The following is a 23,115-nucleotide window of genomic DNA, read 5'->3' on the forward strand; positions in this document are numbered from 1 at the left end:
CAACTAATGGGGGAGGGCCAGATTGCAGACTACAGGCACCCGAGGGGAGATGCCACGGGCCCAGATCACATCCCAGGGATGTTCTCTCCTCCTGGCCTCGCTGCTACAGTGGGCAGGCTTGGGGAGCACCATGTTCCCAGGCAGCCTCGGGGATCCCATCACCCCTGGGCATGGCAGGAGAGCCAAGTCACACAGCCCTGGCACAGAACTGCTGGCTGGGGATGCCAGCAGCACTGTGCCCTGGGAGGAGAGGGACCCCCCTTGCCCAGCCAAGGACAGTAGTGCTTGCAGCACCAGGGCATCCAGAGGGCAGACAAAAGGCTGATCTGTCCTGTTTGTTGAACAGGAAAAGAGTTTCCTTGTCCTAAAAGACTACAACCAGGATTTTTACGAAGCCATTAATTATGTACTAATAATTAAATCAAAATTAAATGTGAACAGAGGTGCACATTCCTTATTAAAAGCAATTAAACAGAAAGCACAGATACACAAATAAAAAATGACTCCAGGGCTAGAAAAGAAAGAAAATCAAATAAAAACTAGCCCGTAATAACAGCGCACTCTGTTTGCTCCAACTCATAAAGCCCAAGTTCATCAATTTTCTTTAAATATTAGCAACTTAATTAAATCTGCTTTTTTCCCTTTAATCCTCTCCTCTATCTAAAATAGATCTGTCCACATGCAGAAGTTTGTAACTAGTGCTGACCCCATAATTCTATTTAAAAAACCCAAAGAAATCCACATCAAACTGACAGCAGCCTCAGGGGAAATTACAGTTCAGAAGAAGGATTAGCTAGAGAACCCAGATTTTATGGAAATGGTATCGGTCCTTTGGAAAGCACATGTAAGTGTGTGAGAGGCATCCACAGAGGGCAAGCCCCTGCTACCCTGCAGGGTCCCCCCCCTGTGCAGGAAGGCTCCAGATCCATGGGCTGTGTCAGGAGGGCTGTCACACTGCTAGGGACCACCCAGGAGGGCACCACATCTTTTCCCAGCCCCTGGAGAAGCCTGGCCCTGGTGGTTTTCAGCCCTGGGGAGCAGAATCCACAGGGAGTGACCTCAGTGCTGACTTATTCTGAGCGGGGCAGGCGATGGGGTGGGTGGTGTGGACAAAGGCTGCAAAATGGGTGAGTTGTAGCTTTTGGTTCATTTGGAGCCACGGCATTGCCAGGCCTGTGACAGGGCCCGGTGCCTCTGCTGCTCCCAGGGGAGCCAGGAATTAGCTGTGCCTGCTCCGAGGGCGGCGGAGGAGCGCGGCTTGGAGCGTCTGCTGAAACGGACACAAATCACCGCTGAAATCCCAGCTGGCCCCCGGCCAGGAAACCCATTTTCAAGCCTCCTCCAGACTCATGCCCAGACGGCCGAGGCCATCAGGCAGCCCTGCTGTACAAGCTCTCGGGAACTTTGGGGTGAGCCCCCATCCCCAGCTCCAGCTGGACTGCAGTGTGCTCCTCCGACTGGTCCCAGCAGCCAGCACTGCCTTCACCAGTATACAAATAACACATCTTCCCAATGTGTGGGAGACAAAGGCAGCTTCTCCACAGCTCCCAGGAAACGTTGAAGCCCAGCAACCCCAAGCTGAAGTGCTCTTTTAGCCTCAGGACACGAGGAGTGAAAGGAGCAAAGGTTCCTGTCCAGCCTCCACAGGAGGTCACACACCAGTGAAGTGACAAGGTCCCACCAACAGACCCAGTTCTGCCCAGCAAGGCACTGTCACCTGCCAGCAGCTCCCAAAGAGATGGGGCTCCTTGCACCCACCCCCAACACCACAGGAACCCAGCACACGACTGTAAGAACACAGACATGAATTCTGGAGTGCTCCTATCATAGTCTCTGGGAACACATTAACCTCCCCGCCCCCAGCAGGGACCGGACTCCTGCCATCCCAGTCCACAGAGCACCTCTCTAACCAGGTCCCTGTGAGCGCCCTTCACAAAGGTCCCCTCTCTCCCCTGCACTGCCAGCATGTCTGCTCTGCCACTGTCTCTCTCAGCCCCATGGAAACACTGGGCTAGCTTACCTTCCCCACGTACAGCGGCTCCGTGCCCGTGTACTCCTCCACCACGAAGAACTGATTCCAGACCCAGCCACGCTTCACTCGCCCTCCGGCCAGCAGTGCAGGGTCCCCTGGCTGCCCTAGGCCAGGGTCCCCCACTGCTGTGTGCACAGCCCAGGACCCCAGCTCCTGGATGGCGCAGAACAGCAGCAGCATGGTCCACGAGAAGCCCTGCAGACCCTTCGCCATTGCACTCTAGGAGGATGCATGAGCAGGAGCTGTTGGACAGGCAGCTAGCATCCTTTAGGGAAGAGCAGGAGGGAAGTCCACACTAGCAGCGTGAGGCTGCCCGGTCAGTGCAGAGCATCCCCATCCCTGCTGCATGCCGTGCCCGGCAGCTGGAGCACTCCTGTCCCACCACGAGTCACATCTGTGAGGAGAGGCGTCCCAGACTGCCCGCTGTCAGCGTGGGAGCAGTCAGTGCTGGTGCCTCACGGGCTGCTCCTGGGTCTCCAGAGAAGAGTCTGGCAGCTGGCATTTGTCCTCAGGGGCAGAGCTGGGCGGCTCCGTGCTCGGCTGCCGGTCTCGCTGGGGATGCTCAGCCTGCTGCCCACCCCCGCGGCGGGCAGGGGACGCCGCAGCAGCGCGCGGGGCACGGGCACCCGCAACCCTCATTCACGGGAGGCGAAGGAAAGCTGTTCCGCCCGTGTTTTCACGGAGGAGTTAACAGGATGAGCTGCTGTGGCCAACGCCCCCCTGTCCCGGGGCAGCCTTGGGTTACTGTGCCAGGGGTCTGGCAGTGCAGGTGCCTGTGCCACACGTGCAGTTCACAAGGAGGTCATTTGTAACTCCCATCTTCAGGGGCACGACACCCCAGCACCCGGTGAAGGGTCCTTTGCCCAGCTGATCTTGGTCACTTCCATCCTCGCTGGCTCACGCAGGGAGGTGCAGGGTGGCCAGCAGCGTCTCCAGGAGCCTGGAAAAGGTCAAGGTGTCAGTGCCAGTGTGCAAGCAGGGCCTCATGTCCCCCCATGCTGCTCCTGCAGCCTTGGTCAGCATCGCCACCCTGCCCTGCCCCAGGTGCCCCACAGCAGAGCCCAGCCCCACAGGTCCTGCCAGAGCAGGAACACAGAAGGGGGGTTGCAGAGCTCTCAGCACTGTGGACACCTACTCCAGCAAGGACTCAGAGACCAAGGACCCCGCTGACAAGGGTACCCCCTCACCACACAGCCCTGGCTGCTGATGGGAGCAGGGTCTGTGCCTGGAGGGGGTCATCGCTGCCCACGCTGTCAGGAGATGTGCAGGAGCACCCCCAGCACTGCACAGCTGCTGTTGCCTGCGCAGGACCAGACCTCACCAGTCCTGCCCTCACAGACAAGGCTCACGCTGGGGGATGCCAGCACCTGACCATGAGAAGGGCAGGCTGTCCAGCTGCTCCTGAGAGCCTTCCCTGCAGAAGCTTTGCTGTCCTCTCACTTCTGCAGCCATGGGTGGGAGAAAAGCATCTGTTCAAGAAATCACCACCTGGCTGACTTTAAAGGTAACAGTTTAAAAAGGGCTCCGGGGTAAGTTTGAAGGCACCTGCAGGGCACTAAGGACTGAGACATGAGGCCTTTGGCCCAGAGTACAGTACATCCAGTCAGCACCTGGGGAAAAGAGACCTGATCAGGAGATGGGGATGCAGCATCCATCTCTCCCTGCACCAACATCCTGAGCTTCCACCAGAGCTCTGCGATTCCAGCCACAGCCTGAGCTACTCATGAAACATGCACCAGTCTGCAGAATTAATCTCCTGTCAGCTGTTACTCTAAATAGGAGGGGGAAAGAGGATGACCAGAGAGGGAGATGTTCCTGAACTAGATGTCCATCTACTCCCCATAGAAAGAGAATTGGACTGTGCTCTTCACAGACCCCCCCATGAATCTAAACAGCCCCAGCAGTCCAGAGCAGGGACAGCTCCCAAGTATTTCCCCAGCTCTTACCCACATTTGCCATTCCCCTGTGTGACTGCACCAAAAGGCCATTTCCCAAAGCATCCAGTGAGCTGCCTTGCCATTTCTGCATTCACTTGTCTGGACTAACACTTCACTGAGAACCACGAGGCACCAGTGCCAGGCATTGTTCTGCACTGCCTGTTCGTGGTTCACAAGTGGTATGTCACACAACGTGCACAGATCTATTCACCCAAAGGGTTCACACACATTCCAGCCCATGCACAGCTAAGATAACTCACACACACTGGCACTCTTTTGTCTGTATTTGTGCCTCCTCTGGGTGCACACACATTTCCTCTCCATGTACACATGCTATATTCCACTCACACATGCACATCAGCTGTCACATGTGCCAGCCCTGTGCGCTTCATGCTCCAAGGAACACAGGGTCTCTAGTGTGTTTTTATGTTAGCAATCATGGTACAGAAGCACTAACATTCCTCCCCACCTCTTCTCCCTGCCAGCCCATTTGTTATTAAGACATTTCTGCACCAGCCAGGTAAGGTTGTTGGCAATGCCGTGACCGTCTCCTGCAGCCAGGCCTCCCCAGGCAGAAACTCTTCCTGCTCCTGCTACCCAAGGATGAGCTACACTTGCCAATTTGGTGAGGAGCCCTATCAAACACCAGAGTATTTAATATCAGAGACTTAGGGAAATGAGGTGACTTGTAAGTGGGTGGTGGACTGAGTCATCTCTTCCCACTGTCAGAAGACTCACAGGGTAAAGTAACTTTACAGAGACGAGGGTCCCTGCTCTGGAGCAATGGAGCTGATGCCTGACTCACAACAGGCTTCAGAACAAAACACTCACAACAACAGCACACGTACAAATGTGCTTTATCACGTTTACACAGAGGTACATACACCAAGATACAGTGCACCACTGTCACAAACAGCATCTCTCCAAATTCTCACATCTGGGAGATTTGTGGTTATTTTGGAGTAAGTTCCGCAGACAGCAAGAGCTGTCAATAAACTGAGCAGCACAAGCTCTGCCAGAGCAAGAGTTTCAGGTCAGCACCCAAGGCAAACAGCAAGTGTGGGAAGAACACATTCAGCATCTCTGCCCCGCCACCCTGCAGTATTTTTGCAGACAACACCTCCAGACGCATCCAAAGTCTGAGTACAAATGAATTGTACCTAGTAAATGCAACTGTCAGAAAAAGAACTTAAAAAGGAGTCCATTTCTCAGGACAAATACATCAGCAGAGCCTTAGGGAGAGGCAGCCACCAGCCACTCTGTCCACCCAGTACCTTCTCCTTGCCATGCAGGAGCACATCCATCCACACTGGTTTATAAAGCCCTGCCAGAAGCCTGACAAGGCAGCAGTGAGGCTGCCAGGGAGCAGTTCTGCAGCACCAAAGGCCTTCTGAACACACAGGGAGGCTGAAAGAAAGCCAGTCCAATGGTGCAAGTCCTGGCACCACGAGTAACATCAGCATCCAGGGGCCCCGACCGAGCTGGCACGAAGGCAGCACATTCCCCACTGCCTGCAGCACACAGTGCTCAGGGCACACAGCTGGCAGGCAGCACCAACCCTGGCTCCCTGACCCAGCAGGAGCCACCTTCATTCTCCTCATCACACCATTTCACACCTGAGTGGCAGCTGATTTGCACCACGACACGACTACCCGAGGCACGCACTGCAGACAGCCCTGTGCACACAGGGATGGCCCTGCTCCTTGCTCAGAAACGGGCACTGTGCCTTCCATGTCAGCCTGGCCAGAGCTGCAGCACAATCCTAAAATGTATCAATAAAACAGTAAAAGCAACAATTTAAATGCACGTACTAAGGTCAGGCAGAAAAGAGGAAGTGAGGGCAGAAGATGCTGCAGTGGGTGAGCTCCACTGGAGCTGAGTTGCTCCCTGGCTGGCGGACAAGCTGGCCCACAGTTCCCAAGGCAACTTGTTCAGCCCTGTTGCATCTGAGCACTCCACAGAGCAGCTCCTGCCACAGAGAGGAGAGTCCTGCTGAGCACCCATGGGCTGGGCTGCGTTGCTGTGGGAACCACAACCTTCTGTTTAGAGTCTCAGCTATTATGTTGCTTTTTATATTTAACTGATTTCTCCTCTTACTGCTAATGTGTTTTGCTGGTGGCTCTCTCATGGGTCCAAAGTTCAGCTACGCTCAGCTGAGCTGCTTGTGTGCTCTTCCCATGGGCAGAGGTGGGGGTGGTGTAACCTCATGTGCCTCCTCCAGGTCCCAGGCTGCAAAGCCCGTCTACACAACCTATGGTGACCTCCAGCCCCCCACACCCAGAGCCACCTCAAAACACTGATCCAGAAACACACCTGTAGCCAGGCTCATTACCACAGACCAGACCCTTCTTCTCCACCCACAAATTCTCAGCCTGGGTCTCTTCTGTCAGAGGTTCAGGCCACAGCTGAGGTCAGGGTCATGTCTCTTCTCAGTGTGCACACCCTTTTTCCAGCTATCACATCACGGACCCCTTTCAGAGGCTGTGAAGCCAAGACCCCCAAGTCCTGCTCGTGCCCTTGCAGCAGCAGGAATCAAGGCACCACAGAAAGTCCTGTGCATAGGAACCGAGATAAGCACTAAATTTATTTCCCTGTGTTATTGAAGATCTCTAACCAACAGCTGGAAGTGCCACTTCTCTCTGCCACACGTGAGCAGTGGGGCCATAAATAACTGGTAGGAGCTGCTGCTGCAGCCAGCCTAGCCTGCAGGGTCCCAGCAGGCAGCAGCACACATGCACCCACGTGGCAGGATGCCCAGGTACTCACCAAGCCAAGCAGGTTTTCATGCATAGAGTGAAGCACCAGACCCTCACACGGCCCCAGGCCCAGGGTGATGTCCCCTCTCCTGCTGCTCTGCCGTCCCTGCATCCCAATTATCAGCACAACTCTCCCCCTCCCCTTCCAACAAGAGCTTGTGCAGTTTGTTGGTGTGCATTTGGCACAGCTATACTGTACATCATGTTGACAGTAGAAATTACATCCTGAGCTTATGTTTTACACTGTGCTCTGTCAGAACTCACCGCAGCCCAGTGATCAGGACAAATTGAATAGCATCCCGCCCGTGTCAATATTTATTTCATTTTAAAAATGCAGGCTGATGCAGGAGAAGGTAGGCAGGGGGAGGGGGAAGACAGGGGCAGGCAAGAGCACACAAAGATAGCACTGCCCAGTGCATCACAGTCCTGCACTACTGCCCAACACCGCTGGAGTCCCAGGGCCAGGGCAGTGATGCCCCAGGAGCCCAGGGAGAACAATCCCACCCAGAGGCCTGGGAGCAACCCAGGAGCCCATGCAGTGCTCCTCATGCCCACAGCTCTACTGGAAGTGTTGGCCACACCAGCACTGTTCCTCCAAGACAAGCCCTTATAAGTGGCAGAAAATGCAGAGCTGCCCAGCAGCTGCTGAAAGATGCAACAGAGGGGAAGGAAAGCCCTCCCTCCTTGACCTCAGCCAGCTGTCTAAGCCAATGTGGGCTTGAACGTTCTGCCTTGACTCCTCACTCCTCCCAGCAGAACAGCATCACTACTGTCAGGAGCATCAGGACTGCTCTGGCTGTTCAGAACAGCCACAAGGATGCTACAAAAGCTGCTGAGGAGCAAGGCAAGAGTAAGACACCACTTGTGCCACCCTCGAGAAGGCAGAACCACAGAATGAATACCAAGCACAAGACAGGAGCTCCTGAAAGCTTGGGCTTTCTCCTGCTTTCCCACGGCACACGCACTCCCCAGAGGACACAAGGCTGCAGCAGGAGGGTCACTGGTCAGAAACAACAGCTCAGCCCTTATCTCCACAGTCCTCTCGCTGCTTTGAATGAGTTCAAACTGGGAGCATCCATTAACCAGTTCCAGACCTGCTACACAGCAAAACCAAGGAAAGAGCAGCTCCCTGAGAGCTCAGAGGGTGTGCAGCGGGTCCAGCACCATCCACACGTGCCAGCTGTGTCACCACAAGGGAACGGGCCACGTGTGAGCACAAGGGCAGCTCTGGGGACACATTAGTGCCAGCTCAGTCCGCATCCATGGGCAGCCCACCTGCCTCACACCCGAGAGCGTGGGCAGCACGACAGCCCAGCCTCAGACAGACCTTGCTGGGAGTCGGGGCAGGAAAAAGCCTGCAATTACTTCAACAGCAATTCTTCTCTAGTGCTGCCTACAGTGCAGCAGCACGCAGCCCGTGACCACGTCTCCTCCTGTTAAACAGGATTCAAATCCGCTTAATGCTCCCCTTCCCGGGAAAAGGAACAGGCTGGCTACAGCACACTGCCCGTATCTGTTGTGTGCAGGTAATACAAGCATGGCAAGGCTGCTGCAAAGCTTTAAGATGGTTCATAATCTCCAGGCCTAGGGCTAAGACATGAACTCAAGCTCTCTGGAGCTCACTTTCTCTACTGGATATTGTAAGACAAGATGAGGCAGATTTTTTCTTTTTTTTTTCCTTTTATAAACTTCTCCTCAAAATCTAGAGATGAGGGATGAGGCAATCTTGCCAGACATACGATAGTGTCACCTCCAGACCAGGCAAGTGTATCACATGCAAGCTTCCAACATCCCACACGCTGCCTCCTGACAATGCACATTAGCACCACACCAAGCCTGGACCACAGCACCATGGCCAAGCACCCACCCATATCCCCACAGCTTCCCACGGCTCTTTTTAGCATGCAAGAGGCATCCCATGATTACCCCTTTGGGCTGGACAAAGGAATGGCCAGGGCATCCAGCCCTCTGCCCTACAAGAAGGGTTCTGCAGGTTTAAAACACCAGGGACCAAACACCACAACCTGGCTGCTGCTCCAACATCCTCTGCTCCAGCACCCACAAACCAGTGTCTTTGGGTGGAATACATGAACACACACGGCCAATAAATCTGCAAGGGACATCAGCACTGCTGCAAGTAAAGCTGTGGGATGCCCACACACAGCAAGGTGGATTATGATCATAGTCACTGCGCTGCAAGGTCCCCATCCCACAGCAGATCCCATCAGTGACAACTGAGACACAACGTTCAGATAAAGCTAGAAAAGATATCAGAGCACTGGTGCCACAGAGAGCAGCTGAAAGCTAGACAGGTTTCTGTCACTGCAAACTCTGGTACCCCTGTTGCATCCCTTCACTGAAATGCATCCTGCAGAAAGCATGTCCTAATTCAGTGTCATTTCCAGAACCCCAACACATTTTGACAATCAGTGAGAGATGGCCAGGGATGACCTGGATGGCACATTGCATCACAGTATTACAAATGCTGGAGATCAGTGGCCAAGGGATTCAAAACTGTAGCGGTTTTTGAAATAAGATATTCAAATTACTTTTATTTTTACTTACACAGTGAAAGGGTTGTGTAACCAGCTGCTGGATGAGCATATCCCAAGTGCAGGTCCAGACTGTGCAAAGCAATGTTTTGGTAGCAATCTGCCTTTCAGCAAGTCTTCAGCCCTGATAAAGAGCACAGAAGACAGGCAGGCAACGATAAAATCAAGTTCTCTCACTAATGTCCCCCTAGCCTCAGCTCTGACAACAGGGCAGAAAGCCCATTATCCATAGTAAAAGTTTAGTCATACTTTTTCTTGAAGTAAATATCTGGATTTCCTCCTTCTACTTCCTTAGAATTATTCTCCCAGCAAGGAACATTTTCATCTGCCTTTCTTCTCAGATAAACTTGCACACAGCCCAGAAAAGTTGTTCTTGCAGAGGAATATACATCTATGCAATGGTCAGGACTGTATGACTAAACACGCATCTTGCCCCTTCTTTTTAAGTTGCTTTAAGTATAATTTTGTCCCCTTTAATGCTGCCTTGAAAAATTCTAATAGAAAGAGTGAGACTAGAGCAGGAGCTATTCACAACCTTTTGACTTCTCATGTTCAGTCACTTTCTGCTATCAGACACACTGGGAGGAACAGCATTTGTTAAAGCTCTCACACAAGCATTGTTTGGAAAGAAGTACTTTCAAAGTTCAGGAGATTTTTTTTTTTTTTTTCCTCCAAATCTTCTCTGGTCCAAGTTTCAAAGAAATTTTAATTGCAAAGAAAATCCTCAATGCTTGCCCTAGGGAAGAGGGTTTTACAGCCATAACGGTCTCGCTCTGCAGCAATTCTTTTCCAAATATGGAATTTTCATGCCTTGTCTACGTGAATACAATACTTTTAATTCGTCTTTAAAAACAATCTCTGAGAGGAGGTGGAGGCAGCCATCACAGCATCTCTGTCACAACTGCTGGGATGGACAGAGTTCTCCTGCTGTGGAGAGAAAGCTCTGGAGCTCAGAGCAAGTCTTTAATTTTAGGATCTGGACAGATAGCCACATCTGAAAGTCACCTTCTAAACACCCTGCAGAGAGTCAGAAGTTGCATTCCCAAAAGATTCACATCTTCTGTGCCTAAGCACCTCCTGAGGAGCCAGGAGTGCTCCCACAGAGCAGGGCAGACAACTCCCCACAAGCCTCCACTGCCAGGGCTGCACCCCGTGGACACACAGGGAGCACCATCACTCCCCTCCTGCCAGCTCTGAACAGCAGAAGCGACAAGAAAGGAAAGGCACGAGTCCAAAACAGGGCAAGTGGAATCAAAGCTGATGGCCCAGACAACAGGGCTTTTGGACAGGAGTTAAAGGACGATGCAAAATAAAAAAGCACAAAATGGAATTCTTCCACTTCGACAAATGTGGAGGGAATTGGGTTCTTTTAAGCCAGTGTTTGGCAGATGCATGAATTATTTATCATTCAATACTGTGTGATTAAATGGAAAATTGAAGATGTTCACAGCTTTGTCTGCAACTTTCCACCTCTCGTGAAAGTCTCCCCAAATTCCTACAGAGAATAACAAGTGGGTATTATACTGAGCCATAAAGGTTCAAAGAAACCTCCTTCAGTTGGCTTCTCGGGGTTCAAGGTCATGTTCAGACTCAGTCCTCTGGTGAAATAAATACTATGGCAGGCAAATGCCACTTTCAGGTAGGTCTCTTGCTGTTGCTCACTCTTCTTCCATACACATCTTAATCCTCTTAGCAATTTTGTCCTTGGAAATCCCTCAGTCTTCTTGACAGGAGACATGCAACTCCCCTTTATGGAAAGTACAAGACCAAGGAAGTTCCTTTCCGTGGCATCACAGTCATTCTGCGACTCAAACTTCCCTGATGAAGCAGGGAAGTCACAAGGGAGGACATGGGAGCAACAAAAAACCAGGACCAGACCTGTGGGGCTGCACCACAGGTGTCACACCTACAGTTTCCACAGCACTTTTGTCCTGTGTAACAAGATGATCCAGTTTGCACAGCCCAGATTAGAAGCAGGCACCCAATCTTCTCTTGCAGATACCTTGGGCCAAAGGCACCTGAAGAGATAAGTGGCTTCCTCAGCACCTCAGGATGAGCCTGCAGCAATAAACAGCTGTCAGAAAGGTGGAAGAATGAAAGTAATTAGTCTCTTTAATGCCAATTTCAGCCTGATCTTTCACACTTAAGAAAGCTGTAACAATGATTTTTTTATTTTCAGATAAGCTCATTAAACAAAAATTAGAAACAAGATAGTATAATGGGCAAGAAAATTATTTCTGCAGCATCCTGCTAAAATCCAACACTACTTTGACTACACTGAGGCTTTTCTGGCATGTGGAAGAAGAGGCTCCAGGTCCAAACCTTCCTGCTCTACAGGAATTTCTGAGCAAACACACTGGGAAGAAAGGAAGTAATCTGGGTACCACAGGAATTCAGGAAGCTGAAGTGGAACATTGCACATCCTCATCCGCCAAACAGGAAGCAAACACGCTTTGCTAAGTCACAGCATCACACAGAACAGTCCACCACAGCTGGCAGAAACCTCTGTCAGCTGAGTCTCCTCAGAGAGGTACATTTTGGCCAAGTCTGTTTGAAAGCCAACACCTCCAAGAGGAGCACAGCAAGGAATGGGCACCTGCACACCCCCGGAGGCTGTCCAGGTGATCAGAGCCCTGCCAGGTCCCTCCCTGGGTCCCTCAGGCTGCGTGTTGAGCAGAGCCAGGTCAGCAGTGAGGTGTTCTTGAGAACAGTCCCACAGGAGCCTCTGGATGCTCACCCTGGTAGAGATTCATTCAAAGCAAAGCCCACCTCCCCCTCACAAAGTACAACCAGGATGGGCTGGCCCCTCCTGCTGGGCCAGGGACTGACACTGGAGCAGAGGGGGCCAGGAATCCTCCAAGCAGAGCATTTGCCAGCGAGCTGCAGAGAACAGCCTGCTCCAGCCCACAGCAGACTAAAAGACTGTGACCTCCTTGTAAGCAACTTGCAGACAACAGCAACAGGCTAAATTTTGCATTCAGCCATTAATGATAGATGCATTATTTATTTGGAATCATTTGCTTCATCCTATTAATCACATCACCACCACCAGCAGCTCCTGACGGCGCACAGCACTCGGAGTCGTGTCCCAGGAGTCAGTCGCTGCCCAGGGCAACAGGCACAGCGGCTCCACGGCCTCGGGGCTACTCCACACCCCCAGGAAAAACATGCAGGTTTTGCCAAAAGCTGCTCACTGCCCTGCAAGTACCACAAGTCACGTATCCTCTGGTGGCCAACATCTGGCACTCCTGGCACTCTGCCCGACGTCCAGAGGGAGCTGCTGAAACCAGCTCCTGCTCCTAAGGGCTCTACTGCAGGTTCAGAAGAAACCAGCACCGCTGTCGCACTCCTCCTGCCCTGAGCCCAGTCTCCTGTTGTGGTTTAACTGGTAAAGGACGAGGTAACCACCACGAGTTTGTGTCAAATTCATGGGTCAGGTCAACGGCTCAGCACCTGGGTCCCACCAAGCAGCCCTCTCTGGTGGTGCCAGGACTAATAGCCCCGTAAAGAGAATCTTCACAGCACCTGACCTCCCCCAGTGCAGAGCAGTCCTTCCTCCCCTCTGTGCCACGGTGCAGAACATCCCAACTCTGCCCCTCCAGGCACTCCTGTACCACCACTGTGCAGGCAAATCCACACAGCAGAGAGCAGAGACCCCCTTCTCCAGAGGAACCAGTCCCTCAAGAAGGGACCAAGACAGGATGGGAGCCCCAGAGGCTGAGATGGAGAGGCTGCCTGACCCAGGGCACTGCATGGCCAAACAGCCACACACAGCTCTACTACAGACAGAGCTTCACTTGCATGCAAGGGAAGCAGCATTTTAGCATCCTGCCTGGTAGAATCAAATTTTTATATCCTTCCATGCCCAGTAAATTCTGTTCACAAAGACCAAGGAAAAAAAGGAAGTAAGAGCCTTTATAAATGCTGGAAGAGCAGGGAGCTCACACCAGCTCCCAGCCCAGCGTAGCTCTGGGATTATCTAGGCAATAGTTTATTTTTCTCTCCAGTATCATTTTCCCAGCTTGATCTCTACTGTCGCAGTATGATGGTTTCACCCCATTAGCCTTGCTTAAAAAAGTGATCCCAGGACTGTGAGTGTTATTGCCCACATAAATCAGGAGGCTTTGAATACGGAGCACCTTTAAATAAACAGCTGATGGAAGTGAAGTTCCGGGATCATTATTAATAGCTTTTCATTTCTGTGTCCGCTGTGCTGTGACATTCTTTCCCAGCAGAAAGCCTCCGCTTCCTATCCCCAGTACATCTGATCCCATGAGTCCTCCAGTCAGAATGAATGACTGTACCTTTGTGTTAATTGCATCGCCCGTTCCACAAACGGAATACTAATATTAACTAGCAGGAGGAGAAGAGTTTGCAGACCAGGAGCGGTGGGACAGTTTAAGGACAGGCACACCGGCCCCTCTGCCTTTCCCTGGGCTAGTCCTCTCACCTTCCCTCGAGGAAAGGCAGATCCTGGCTCTTCCAACACACACCAGTAAATGCTACAACAGGTGACGAGGTCCTGCTCCATTTCTGTCCTATTTGATATGCCCTGTACTGGACAGACAACAACTCTGCCTGCTCTGCCAGCAATATCACACCTTTCACATGCCCACTGCAAGCAGAACGACGCCACTCTCCACATTTCAAACAGCTCCTGGATAAATCCAAAGGGGGACACGCCCTTAAAGAGGCAGCCACTACAGAGCAGCTCAGACAGTACTTATAGGTGCTGTTCAAAGATTTTCCCTGACCAGACCCAGTTTATTTTTCACTAGCATGACTTGTCCAGGGAGGAATCACCCTCCAGCTTCAGCTACCAGGGTCTCTCTGAGAGCTGCAGGCAGGTGCACAGCAACTCAGGGGCAGACCTAAGGGCAGGAACAGCTAATACCAGAGAAAGGGAAACCACTCCTCTCTCCCAGGGTGGTGAGCCTGGGACAGACATCTCATCAAGAGGGACCTTGGCCACCTTCTCTGGGAGCCCCTGGCTTTGCTCTCTGCTGCCAGCACCAACAAACAGGTGCTTCCAGGCAGGATTCCCAAAATCTTCGCACACAGGGACCCAGAGTTGCCAATCCTGTTGCATCCGCAAGTGAATCATCCCCCAGGCCTGTGGCTCAAAAGAAAGACCAAGTTTCTCCTTGGGAAGGGTGCTCAGGCCCTCTGAGGCACTTTGCCCAAAGAAAGGAGGAGATGATCCTGCTGACAGCCAGTTCCAGCACAGTGACCAACATAAGTGCCTGCAAAAAGGCTCCACAGTGGCCCACATGCCCAGGAAGAGGCTGACATGGGCATTACAGCCCCTCTGCTTTTTACTGCAGAGAGACAAGAACAGAGGGTCCTGCTGCTACAGCCCATCCCCAGGCTGCTTTTACTGTTCTTGAGTCATGACCCCACACACAGGTCATGCTGCTCAAAGAGAAATCACAGGGGAAGCAAATATGCCAAAACAGCCTGTTGCTTCTGTGACCCTCGCTGTGTATAAACCAAAAGGGTTGCAGACAGCAGCAAATTCCAGGAACAGGTGAAGGCTTTTGATTTTACTGCCTGCTCTTTCCCAAATCCAGTTTTCAGCAAGAAGTTGCAGGACACAGGTTAACCTATGAGAGAGCCAAAGTGGTAGCAAGCATCAGAAAACTGGAGTGTGGCTGAAAAAAGCTGAAAGAGACCACTGCAGACTGGATGCACATTTCTTGGAGGACTTTGAGAGGGAGAAAAAAACAAAACATTAAATGTATCTCTGGATTTCAGAGCCCTTCCCTTTCCATGATGGACCAGCACACCAGAGCCACATCCTTGTGACAAGTCAACAGGTTTCTGGATACGATTCTGCAAGCCAGATACAGTATTAACCTTCTCTCTGCAAGAAACTCTGACCACTTTGTCAGCTGAAGAAAAAAGTATTTGATTCCTCCTCCACCCCCTGCAGTGCTGTATTTGCAGATGTGGACCAGCACCCAGCAGCCACACAGGACCAAGCAAAGGAAATACAGTGGGTACCACATATGCAAAACAAGAAATGCTGCTTTCCAACCACCAGACTTCAGCATCCCATTGAAGCATCACCTCTCAGCAGAGGCCAAATGTGCAAATTGCAGTTGAAAAGGAGAATATCTCTGAAAGCTCAAAGCACGTGAACGCAGCAGGCTGGAACGGAATCCCCAAGTAGCTTCACTTTAATGTCACTACCAAACCAATGGCACAGTGAGGAAGGGACAGACTGGGAGCTTGGGGAACAACCACTCTGCTCAGCACAAGTGATAAAGGGAGATTAATCGTCCAGTTCCTCCCATCAGGCACAAGGGTTCAGGGCTTTGGTGTAAAACTCCATCAAACGAGACCAACATTCTGACATTCCAGGATGGACAGAGGACACAGCGTGGGGTTTTGCACAGGCCTTATTTCACAATCAAGCCCTTTGCCTCTGCCACTCCTGGCAACAGAGAGACTATGAGAACCTTCTCAACCCAGCACACAGGCTTTGAAGGGTCTTTGCTCATGTATCTGCACAAAGCAGGGACCTTGGGGCCTTGTATGTAGGTTCTAATGTTATTATTATCAAAAGGAATAAAGAGGGACATGGTGAAGTAGAAGGCAGCAAAGCAACCCAGGGAACAAAGGGAGGAAGAGAGAGAGAGATTACAGCAGCAACAGGGAGGACAGAAAAGCAAATGGACAAAGTGCATGTGAAAGAATAGAGCCAAGGAGATCCACATCCACGTGAGCAGGCGGGATCGTGCTGGAACACGTGAGCATGTGCATGCAAGAGAGGGTGCAGGCACTCACACGGGCGGGTGCAGCCCTTTGCAGCTCCGAGTCCTTCAGCCCTGCCGCAGGTTTGCAGCCTGGCACTGCCTCCCCAGGAACACCCCCGGGCACACACAGGACCCCCATGGCCCAACTTTCTCCATCCAGTCCAACAGCCACTCGGTACTGCTGGCAGTGAAAGATCCTCACAACCAACAAGATGCAGAGACACTGGCTCTGTGTACGCTCATCAAGGCCACCCCACCTTCCCAAAGCAGTTCCACACTTGGAAAAAGGGGAGAACTGGAAGCACACACGTACAGTCACACTCCCACTTTCCTTTGTGGCTTTCTCTGCCTTTGTCACCCTCACACACCTCAACTGTTTGCATCCTGCTCTCTGTCACTACACTGCAGACCCCTGGTCACTCCGAGCTCACTCTCCCCTTGTCTCTGGGCTGCTTCACTTCCTTCTCCACACTCCTTTCTAGCTTGTTTGATGGCAGACACATTAGAACCCATTCACATGCCCCAAAGTCCCCAGCCTAGAGCCCACCACCCCCAAGCCATGCAGGCAGTTGCAAAAAGTGCTGAAATCCCAAATTGCACAAACATCCCCAGTGTGCTGCCACGCCAGTCTCCAGGCCCCCACTGCTCCAGATAGACACTGGACTGCCTGAAGCCAACTAGGGAGGACTGCATTGCAGACAAAATGTGTTCCTTTGTGTACTACCCTCCAAACCACCACCCTTCTCAGGCTGCTGGGCTGGCAGCAGCCTCAGGCAGAGTTTGGGCATCCAAAGTCAAGCAGTGTCCAGCCAAGAAGCCATTCTCCCCCTCGCCGGTCTCAGAGCTGTACATGTCTTGCCACTCCCCTCTCCCATCAGACCTCTCAGTGACTTGACACCAAAACTCACACCTGAACATGCAGTCACTGTGATTCCAAAACTGAGTAACAAGACACAGCTGCCCTGAGCAGGGCCAATACCAAACTTTTGAGAGGTTCAGGATCAAGCCAGGCACAAGCACTGCACCTGCACAGTCCTTGGGCCCCCATGGTGGGGGGCACCAAGAACATCAGTCCACGAGACAGCTTTCCTCATGTTTGTGCACAGACAGAACTCACACACAAAAACATATGAACTTATCAATCACTTCAGGCATTGGCTAGAAGACGACAAAGAAATCTGTTGTTGCTATTTCTATATATACTGGGGAAGCACCAGATAGCACAGTGATGGACTAGATATAAAAAAGATAGAGATGAGTCTCAGTACCAGCCTTTCATTGCTCACAAGGGAAACACACGTGCTGCCTTGTGGAAACCAGGACCAGACACTGTGTCCTACCTCTGCCTAAGCCCACCTCAGCTGCAGTTTAAAGAAAAGGCCTTCCACCATGGGGCTTCATGGTCCCTCCCTCTCATTTCTATTTCACAGCAGCTTTTCACAACCAAGGCAGTGCTTACTATGAACAACACAGGCTCAGCTGCAGGATTTTCTGCTTTTGGGACAGCCCAAGGTTTGGAAAATGCCTCCCTAGAAGCAAATTTGACCAGAGTCTGTGCCCAGGAACTGAAGGGAGATACTCAGCATGGTCACAGGTCAGACCCTGACCTGCCAGAACTCTGAAGAACTGAGGCTAATTCACACCAGCTGAGCAAGCAGCTCATTGCCTGCATCCAGCCCTGCTTCCCAAGGGTTGTTTTCCAGCACTCTGGTGTCTCTCTAGCTTCTCCCAACAAACACCATATTCTGGCAGCATCACAGGCAGTGCTGTGCCTCTGCCCTGGACAGCCTGAGTGTGCCTTGGCCATCTGATCCACAGGATAGAAACCTCATCTCCCACTGCCCAGGTCTGATGAGGGCTCTTTGCCAAGGGCACTAAAGGGTGTTTAACTGTCCTGTAGTGGGTCTGGCTGGGAAGGAGTTAATTTGCTTCACAGCAGCTTATATGGTGCTGAGTTTCAGATTTGTGGCCAAAACAAAACCGATAACACACTAATGTTTTAGCTACTGCCAAACTGCAGTGTCAAAGCCTCCTCTGCTTCTCACTATGCCCCCAGCAAACAGACTGGGGATGCACAAGAGTTTGGGAGTGGAGAAAACCAGAGAGAAGACCCAGACCAACCACAAAGCTATCTAATGACATGCTGAGCAATAAAAAGGGAGAGGAGGGAGCTTAGTGAGCCACCTTTAATTCAGGAACTGCCTTGGTATCAGTCTATCTATAGAACGCAGTGAGTGTTTGCCTTTGCATCCCTTGTCTTAGTTTTTCTCTTCTTTCACTTCTCCTTCACTTATTAAATCAGTTTTATCTCAAGCTAAAAGTTTTCCTCTTCCTTTCCTTTTCCCATGCCCCACTTGGGAATGAGGGAGTAAGCAGGTGGCAGTGTGGTGCTTAACTGCTTAGTGAGGTTATTCCACAGCAGTTCCAAAACACACGGCAGCACCACTGCAGGCCAGGTTCACAGCCAGAGCAGAGGAAGTCAGACTGACCCTTTCTGAATGCATTAATAGAAAACAGCAGCCACGGTACAGTGAGAAGCTGCCACTCTCCTTGCACAAAGCTTTGAGCCCCTCAGTCCCATGACACCAGCTCGTATCTCCTGTCCTGGAGCAGCCAAGCACCACCCACCTCCCATTTAGTCCACTAAAACACGTTAGCACTGTAGGTGCAAAACCAATTAAAGCCTCAACCGATGGTTCCAAACATCCTTCCCAGCCAGACACGGGTCTCCCATTGCACAAAAATATAAACAGCTTTTTCAGGCAAAATCCATAAATGCTCACCTGTGGTGGCTACTCCAGCCAGGGAAGGTTCAGTGCTTGCACTTCACTTCATGCCTCCATCGCTTTGTGATTACCAAGGAAGGGGGGAGCAGCATCATCCACCAGCACAACAGTCAGTTCTCTAGGCAGGACTTCACAGCTCCAGCTCACAAGCTCGTCTGCCTTAGCTAATCCATTGCCAAGTCCTGGGCAAGGCAAGGCAAAGCAAGGCCAAGTCTACGTCTGCAGGGTCAGCCACAGTCCCTGGTCACTCATCCCATGGTCCATGGGGGCTCACAGTTGCAGACCTGGTCCACTGCATGTCTGGGGCTCATCCCTTGCCCACACCCCCAGCTGACCAAGGCACTGCCATCAGCCCCCACCACACCTGCTGTGGAGGCTGCTCCTCTCTTGCATGGCCAGGAGAAGCTGGACCAGATGAAACCCACCCAAGGGTTCACCTGAGAGGAGAACTTGGGTGTCAAAGCAGAGAGAAGGGATTTGGGAAAGACACGCTCGCTCCTGAGCCTCAGCGAGACGAGCAGAGCCATTGCCCAGTGGAGGACCCTAGTTCTAATCTCACCTCTCACAGCACCTTTCAAATTAATTGGTTAATTGGCACGCCGGGCTGTGCATACGAAAGGAGGAAGGATGGCTCCCTCTGCCGGCACCGGCCCGAGAGGAGCCCCCCGCCCGCCCTCCCTCCCCTCCGGCACCCGGGGACCACCCGGACCCCCGCCCGGGCCGCCTCGGGGGCTCGGGGACAAGCCCTGGGCAGAGCCGAGCTCGCACCTCCACAGCATCCCAAAACTGGCACGGGAAGAGTCCCCGTCTCCTGCAGCACAGGTGAGGATGCCCAGTGAAGGAGTGCCCTGCCCTCGGACAGTGCTGCTGCAGCAGGAGTTTTGTTGCAGAAAATACCGTGCCACTGGGGAACAGCCCGGGAGGGCTGTGGCGAACGGGTGTTCAGCTGACTTTTGAAAGTTTAAGCAGGGATGTAATTTCTTAAGGACTCTGCTGATGCTCAGCTATTCCTACCTGCCATCAAAAGGTTCAGCTGTATTTCATAAGTGGGAAGGCAGCCAAGCTCAGAAAGCTGGTGAAGTCCAGCTCCCAAAGCAGCCCCCTCCCTCACCTGTATGTCCTCAACCTTCTAGACTCCAGTGACAGGGGAAACAATTCCCTCTCCCACACATGCACAACACTGGCACCAACAGCCACGTGCCTTGACAGGGCCATAACAACAGGGGAGAAAGCACATTTTCACACTGCTGAAAAACAGAAGAGTGAAAACCCAGAAGGACTCAAGGGCGACTGGAGTTTGGTGGTGGGTGGTGGGAGACAAAACAGTGCCCTGTTCCAGGTTAGCAGACTCATTTGCTCATGGTTAGTATGTGCCATCTCAAACTGCTCCTCTCTAGAGAGGGTGATGAGGACAGGAGGAGGTGCTCTGAGCTTAGGAGCCACTTTTAATGACAAGGATTACTGGAGAAACAGCATTTTGGGGATTTGGGATTCCGGGAAGCAGCTGCAGTAGGAGCAGAGGGAGATAATCCCAGTGTGACAGACAGAGACGCAAGGAAGCAGGACTGGGGAAGGGAGCACAGCATCCCCAGGCACACGTACACAAGTTACTGTCTTGCACAGCCATTCCAGAGCAGGAGGAAGACATCAGAACAAGGGCCTGGCCCAGGGTTCCCAACACTCCTTCTGTCCCGGGATGGCCAGACCAGGAGGGTCTGAGCCTCAGGAGCAGCCAAACCTTTATCTGCCCTCCCCAGCTCTGGCTGGCATGAGGCATCCTGGCCAGCAAGGGGCATCCAGGCTCTGCCCAGGAAGGCAGCAGGGATCACCAAGGGGGCAGATCCAGACCAGGACCTGGGGAACACAACCTCCAAGGTACCCAGCTCCAGCACCTCTTGGGTAGGCATGGGGCCTCAGACCTCCCTGTGCTGGGGTTTGCCTGCACACAGCTCCCAAGTGCCAGACCACAGGCAAGGGCAGCAGTGCTCAGGAAAGAGCCCAGGGACAGGTGGGTGTCACCCACAGAGGCTGCACTGAGTCCCCAGTGCTGCCATGCACAGCAAGGGGATGGGGCTGCCCCAAGGCTGGGGCTGCAGAGCCCAGGAGGGGCTGAATTCTGCACAGCACTGGACACAGCTCAGCTGTGGGAATGAGCCCCTTCCTGCCAGGCCAGTATCAGGATCATATCATACCCTCCTGCTCTGACTCAGTTTTGCAATCAAAACCTCGGGGAAATGCCAGCTTACCAGAGCAGCGCTCAGATCCTGTGCTTGCTCCTGCAGCTGCTGTTTCCAAATGTCTCACATCCTTGGTCTGCTGGGTGCACACCACTACCTGCACCCACATGCACACACAGGCTCCTGCCAAAAGGCAGGCAGAGCTTTTGAGGCTCCATTTATTGCCCAAGATGTTTCTATGGCGACTCCCTTCACATCCCATCATTGGCTGCAGAAAGCTTCTGGCCATCAGCAGCTTCAGGTGAGTTGAGGGCCTCGAGCTTCAAGTCACCTGCAGTTAATGCCACTGGCTACAGTCAATTAGGAAGAGATTAACAAAATCCTGGATGAAGTGGCAATGGTGAGTGAGGCAGTGTCAGCAAGGAAAGAGGAATGAGCCCATGTCTCCTTCCCCTTGTGTTCTCTGTAGCAGGGAGGAGCAACAAAGAGGGGTAGGGGGTGTCTGCAAAAGGCTGTTAAACAACCAAGTCTGCTTTCATGATTCCCTGAAGGACTTACCAATCAGCAAGGCTCACAAAACTGTCACAGCCAGAGCACAGGACCACCTTGTTCCATGAAGTGACATACCCTGACACATCACTGCCCAAACCAGGGGCAGGATGCTCCCAGCTCTGCTGGGTACCTGGCTAAATGCTTCTACAGGACAGCCACAGATCTGTGGCTGCTGCTGACAAACACCAGACCCAGCATCACCTCCATTGTACCCACAGCTTCCATCATCACCCAGTCAGGGCCAAATTCAGCACAGGTGACAGCAGTGACAGTGTGAGACAGGCAAGGTTGCTCTGTTTGGGGAGCAGACCTTGCCCTCAACAGTGTAACAGCAGTGCTAACAGGCACTTTGCCCAGAGCCTCAGTCCTGCTGAGTGTGAGCTAAGGCATGGCTCTCTCACTAGGACCTGAAATTAGGAAGTGTAGCACCGAGTGGAATCAAAACTGAATGAGCTCTGCCGGGCTTTTTTTCCAGGCTTACAGATGGCACTGCTGGAGTAGGAGTGAGGGGCAAGGAAGTGAGTAAAAGCAGGGCAGCAGAACAGGGCACAGCAGGCAGAGAGAAGGCAAGTACAGATTTCCCAGACAGGAGCAGCAGGGCAGGACTGGAAACACAGAAGTGCTGCCTTTAGCTGAAAAAATGTCATTAGGTTGCAATGAGTACTGTAACCTTCCCTTGTGTTTAGTGAGCTGTCCTAAGATCTGGCACCCAGCAGAAAGGACACACTTTCTGAAAAGCACCTTGATTCTCAGCCTGTAGTTGTAGCAGCAATGAATGATCTAGTCAAACCAAGCCATTGGGCTGGAGCAGATGGACCAGCTTTGGGCTGGAGCACAGACAGACCAGCTTTGGGCTGGCTGCCTCTCCTATGCCCAAGGGCACAACCACCCCCACTCTCAAGAAGAACAAGGCAGGGGCCTCAGCTTAGCAAGGTCTGTCCCCCACCTTTCCACCTTTTGCTCAGAGGCCTTCTAGGGCCTCTGGGGAGACCTGTTCCCAGCTGGTACTGGGGTGCACACTCACCTCCACTGCACTCCCCATGCTGGGCACCGGTGGAGAGGTTGGGTCAACCCAGTGCAGAGGCAGCACTGAAACCCAAAGTGTGAAGGAAAAAAACATGCTCAGCCACCGATGCACAGGAACCCTGGACAACCCATGCACTGTGAACAACCTCTTCTCATGCCCCTACCTCGCAGCAGAGCCCTGTATCCCCATTTCCTTTACATGCACCAGGTAACACGAGCAGCAAAGGGAGCTCTGCAGCTGCCGTGGGCTCTGCACCCAGCTGCCAACTACCACCTGCCCACAGGCCCTCAAATGAGAGAAGAGAAGGTGCTGCAATGCTGTTGAAGAGCTGAGACAGGAAGAATTCCAACCACACTGCAAGAGGATCAGAGGAACAGCAGCACCCAGAAGATACACAGCTTCCATCAGAAAAGAAAGAACCCAGACCCTCTGCAGGAGTCCCAGTCAGCCTTGTGCAATGAGAGAAGGCAGAGACTGGTGGAGAAAGATCCCCTTTTGCTACCCAGATATTGTCCTGAAGAACCAGCACTAAAATGTC

The 23,115-nt window shown here is 52.4% G+C and overlaps 1 protein-coding gene across 3 annotated transcripts in view; it reads right to left on the minus strand.

Annotated features, from left to right (window-relative positions):
* CDH22 (cadherin 22) overlaps nucleotides 1-23,115 on the minus strand; it is a 77,500-nt gene that overhangs the window by 49,452 nt on the left and 4,933 nt on the right. For 2 of the 3 annotated variants that reach the window (XM_051803449.1, XM_051803450.1), the window contains exon 2: nucleotides 2,021-2,972. In XM_051803449.1, coding sequence (XP_051659409.1) covers nucleotides 2,021-2,245 — 225 coding nt within the window. In that variant the 5' untranslated portion in view covers nucleotides 2,246-2,972. Of the gene's footprint in view, nucleotides 1-2,020; nucleotides 2,973-18,818; nucleotides 18,840-23,115 lie in introns of those variants that run through there. The other variant, XM_051803447.1, reaches the window with a different exon arrangement.

This window comes from Manacus candei, unplaced genomic scaffold, assembly GCF_025592945.1.
Source record: "Manacus candei isolate 608988 ecotype Guabito, Panama unplaced genomic scaffold, ASM2559294v1 h1tg000057l, whole genome shotgun sequence".
NCBI classification, from domain to species: Eukaryota; Metazoa; Chordata; class Aves; order Passeriformes; family Pipridae; genus Manacus; species Manacus candei.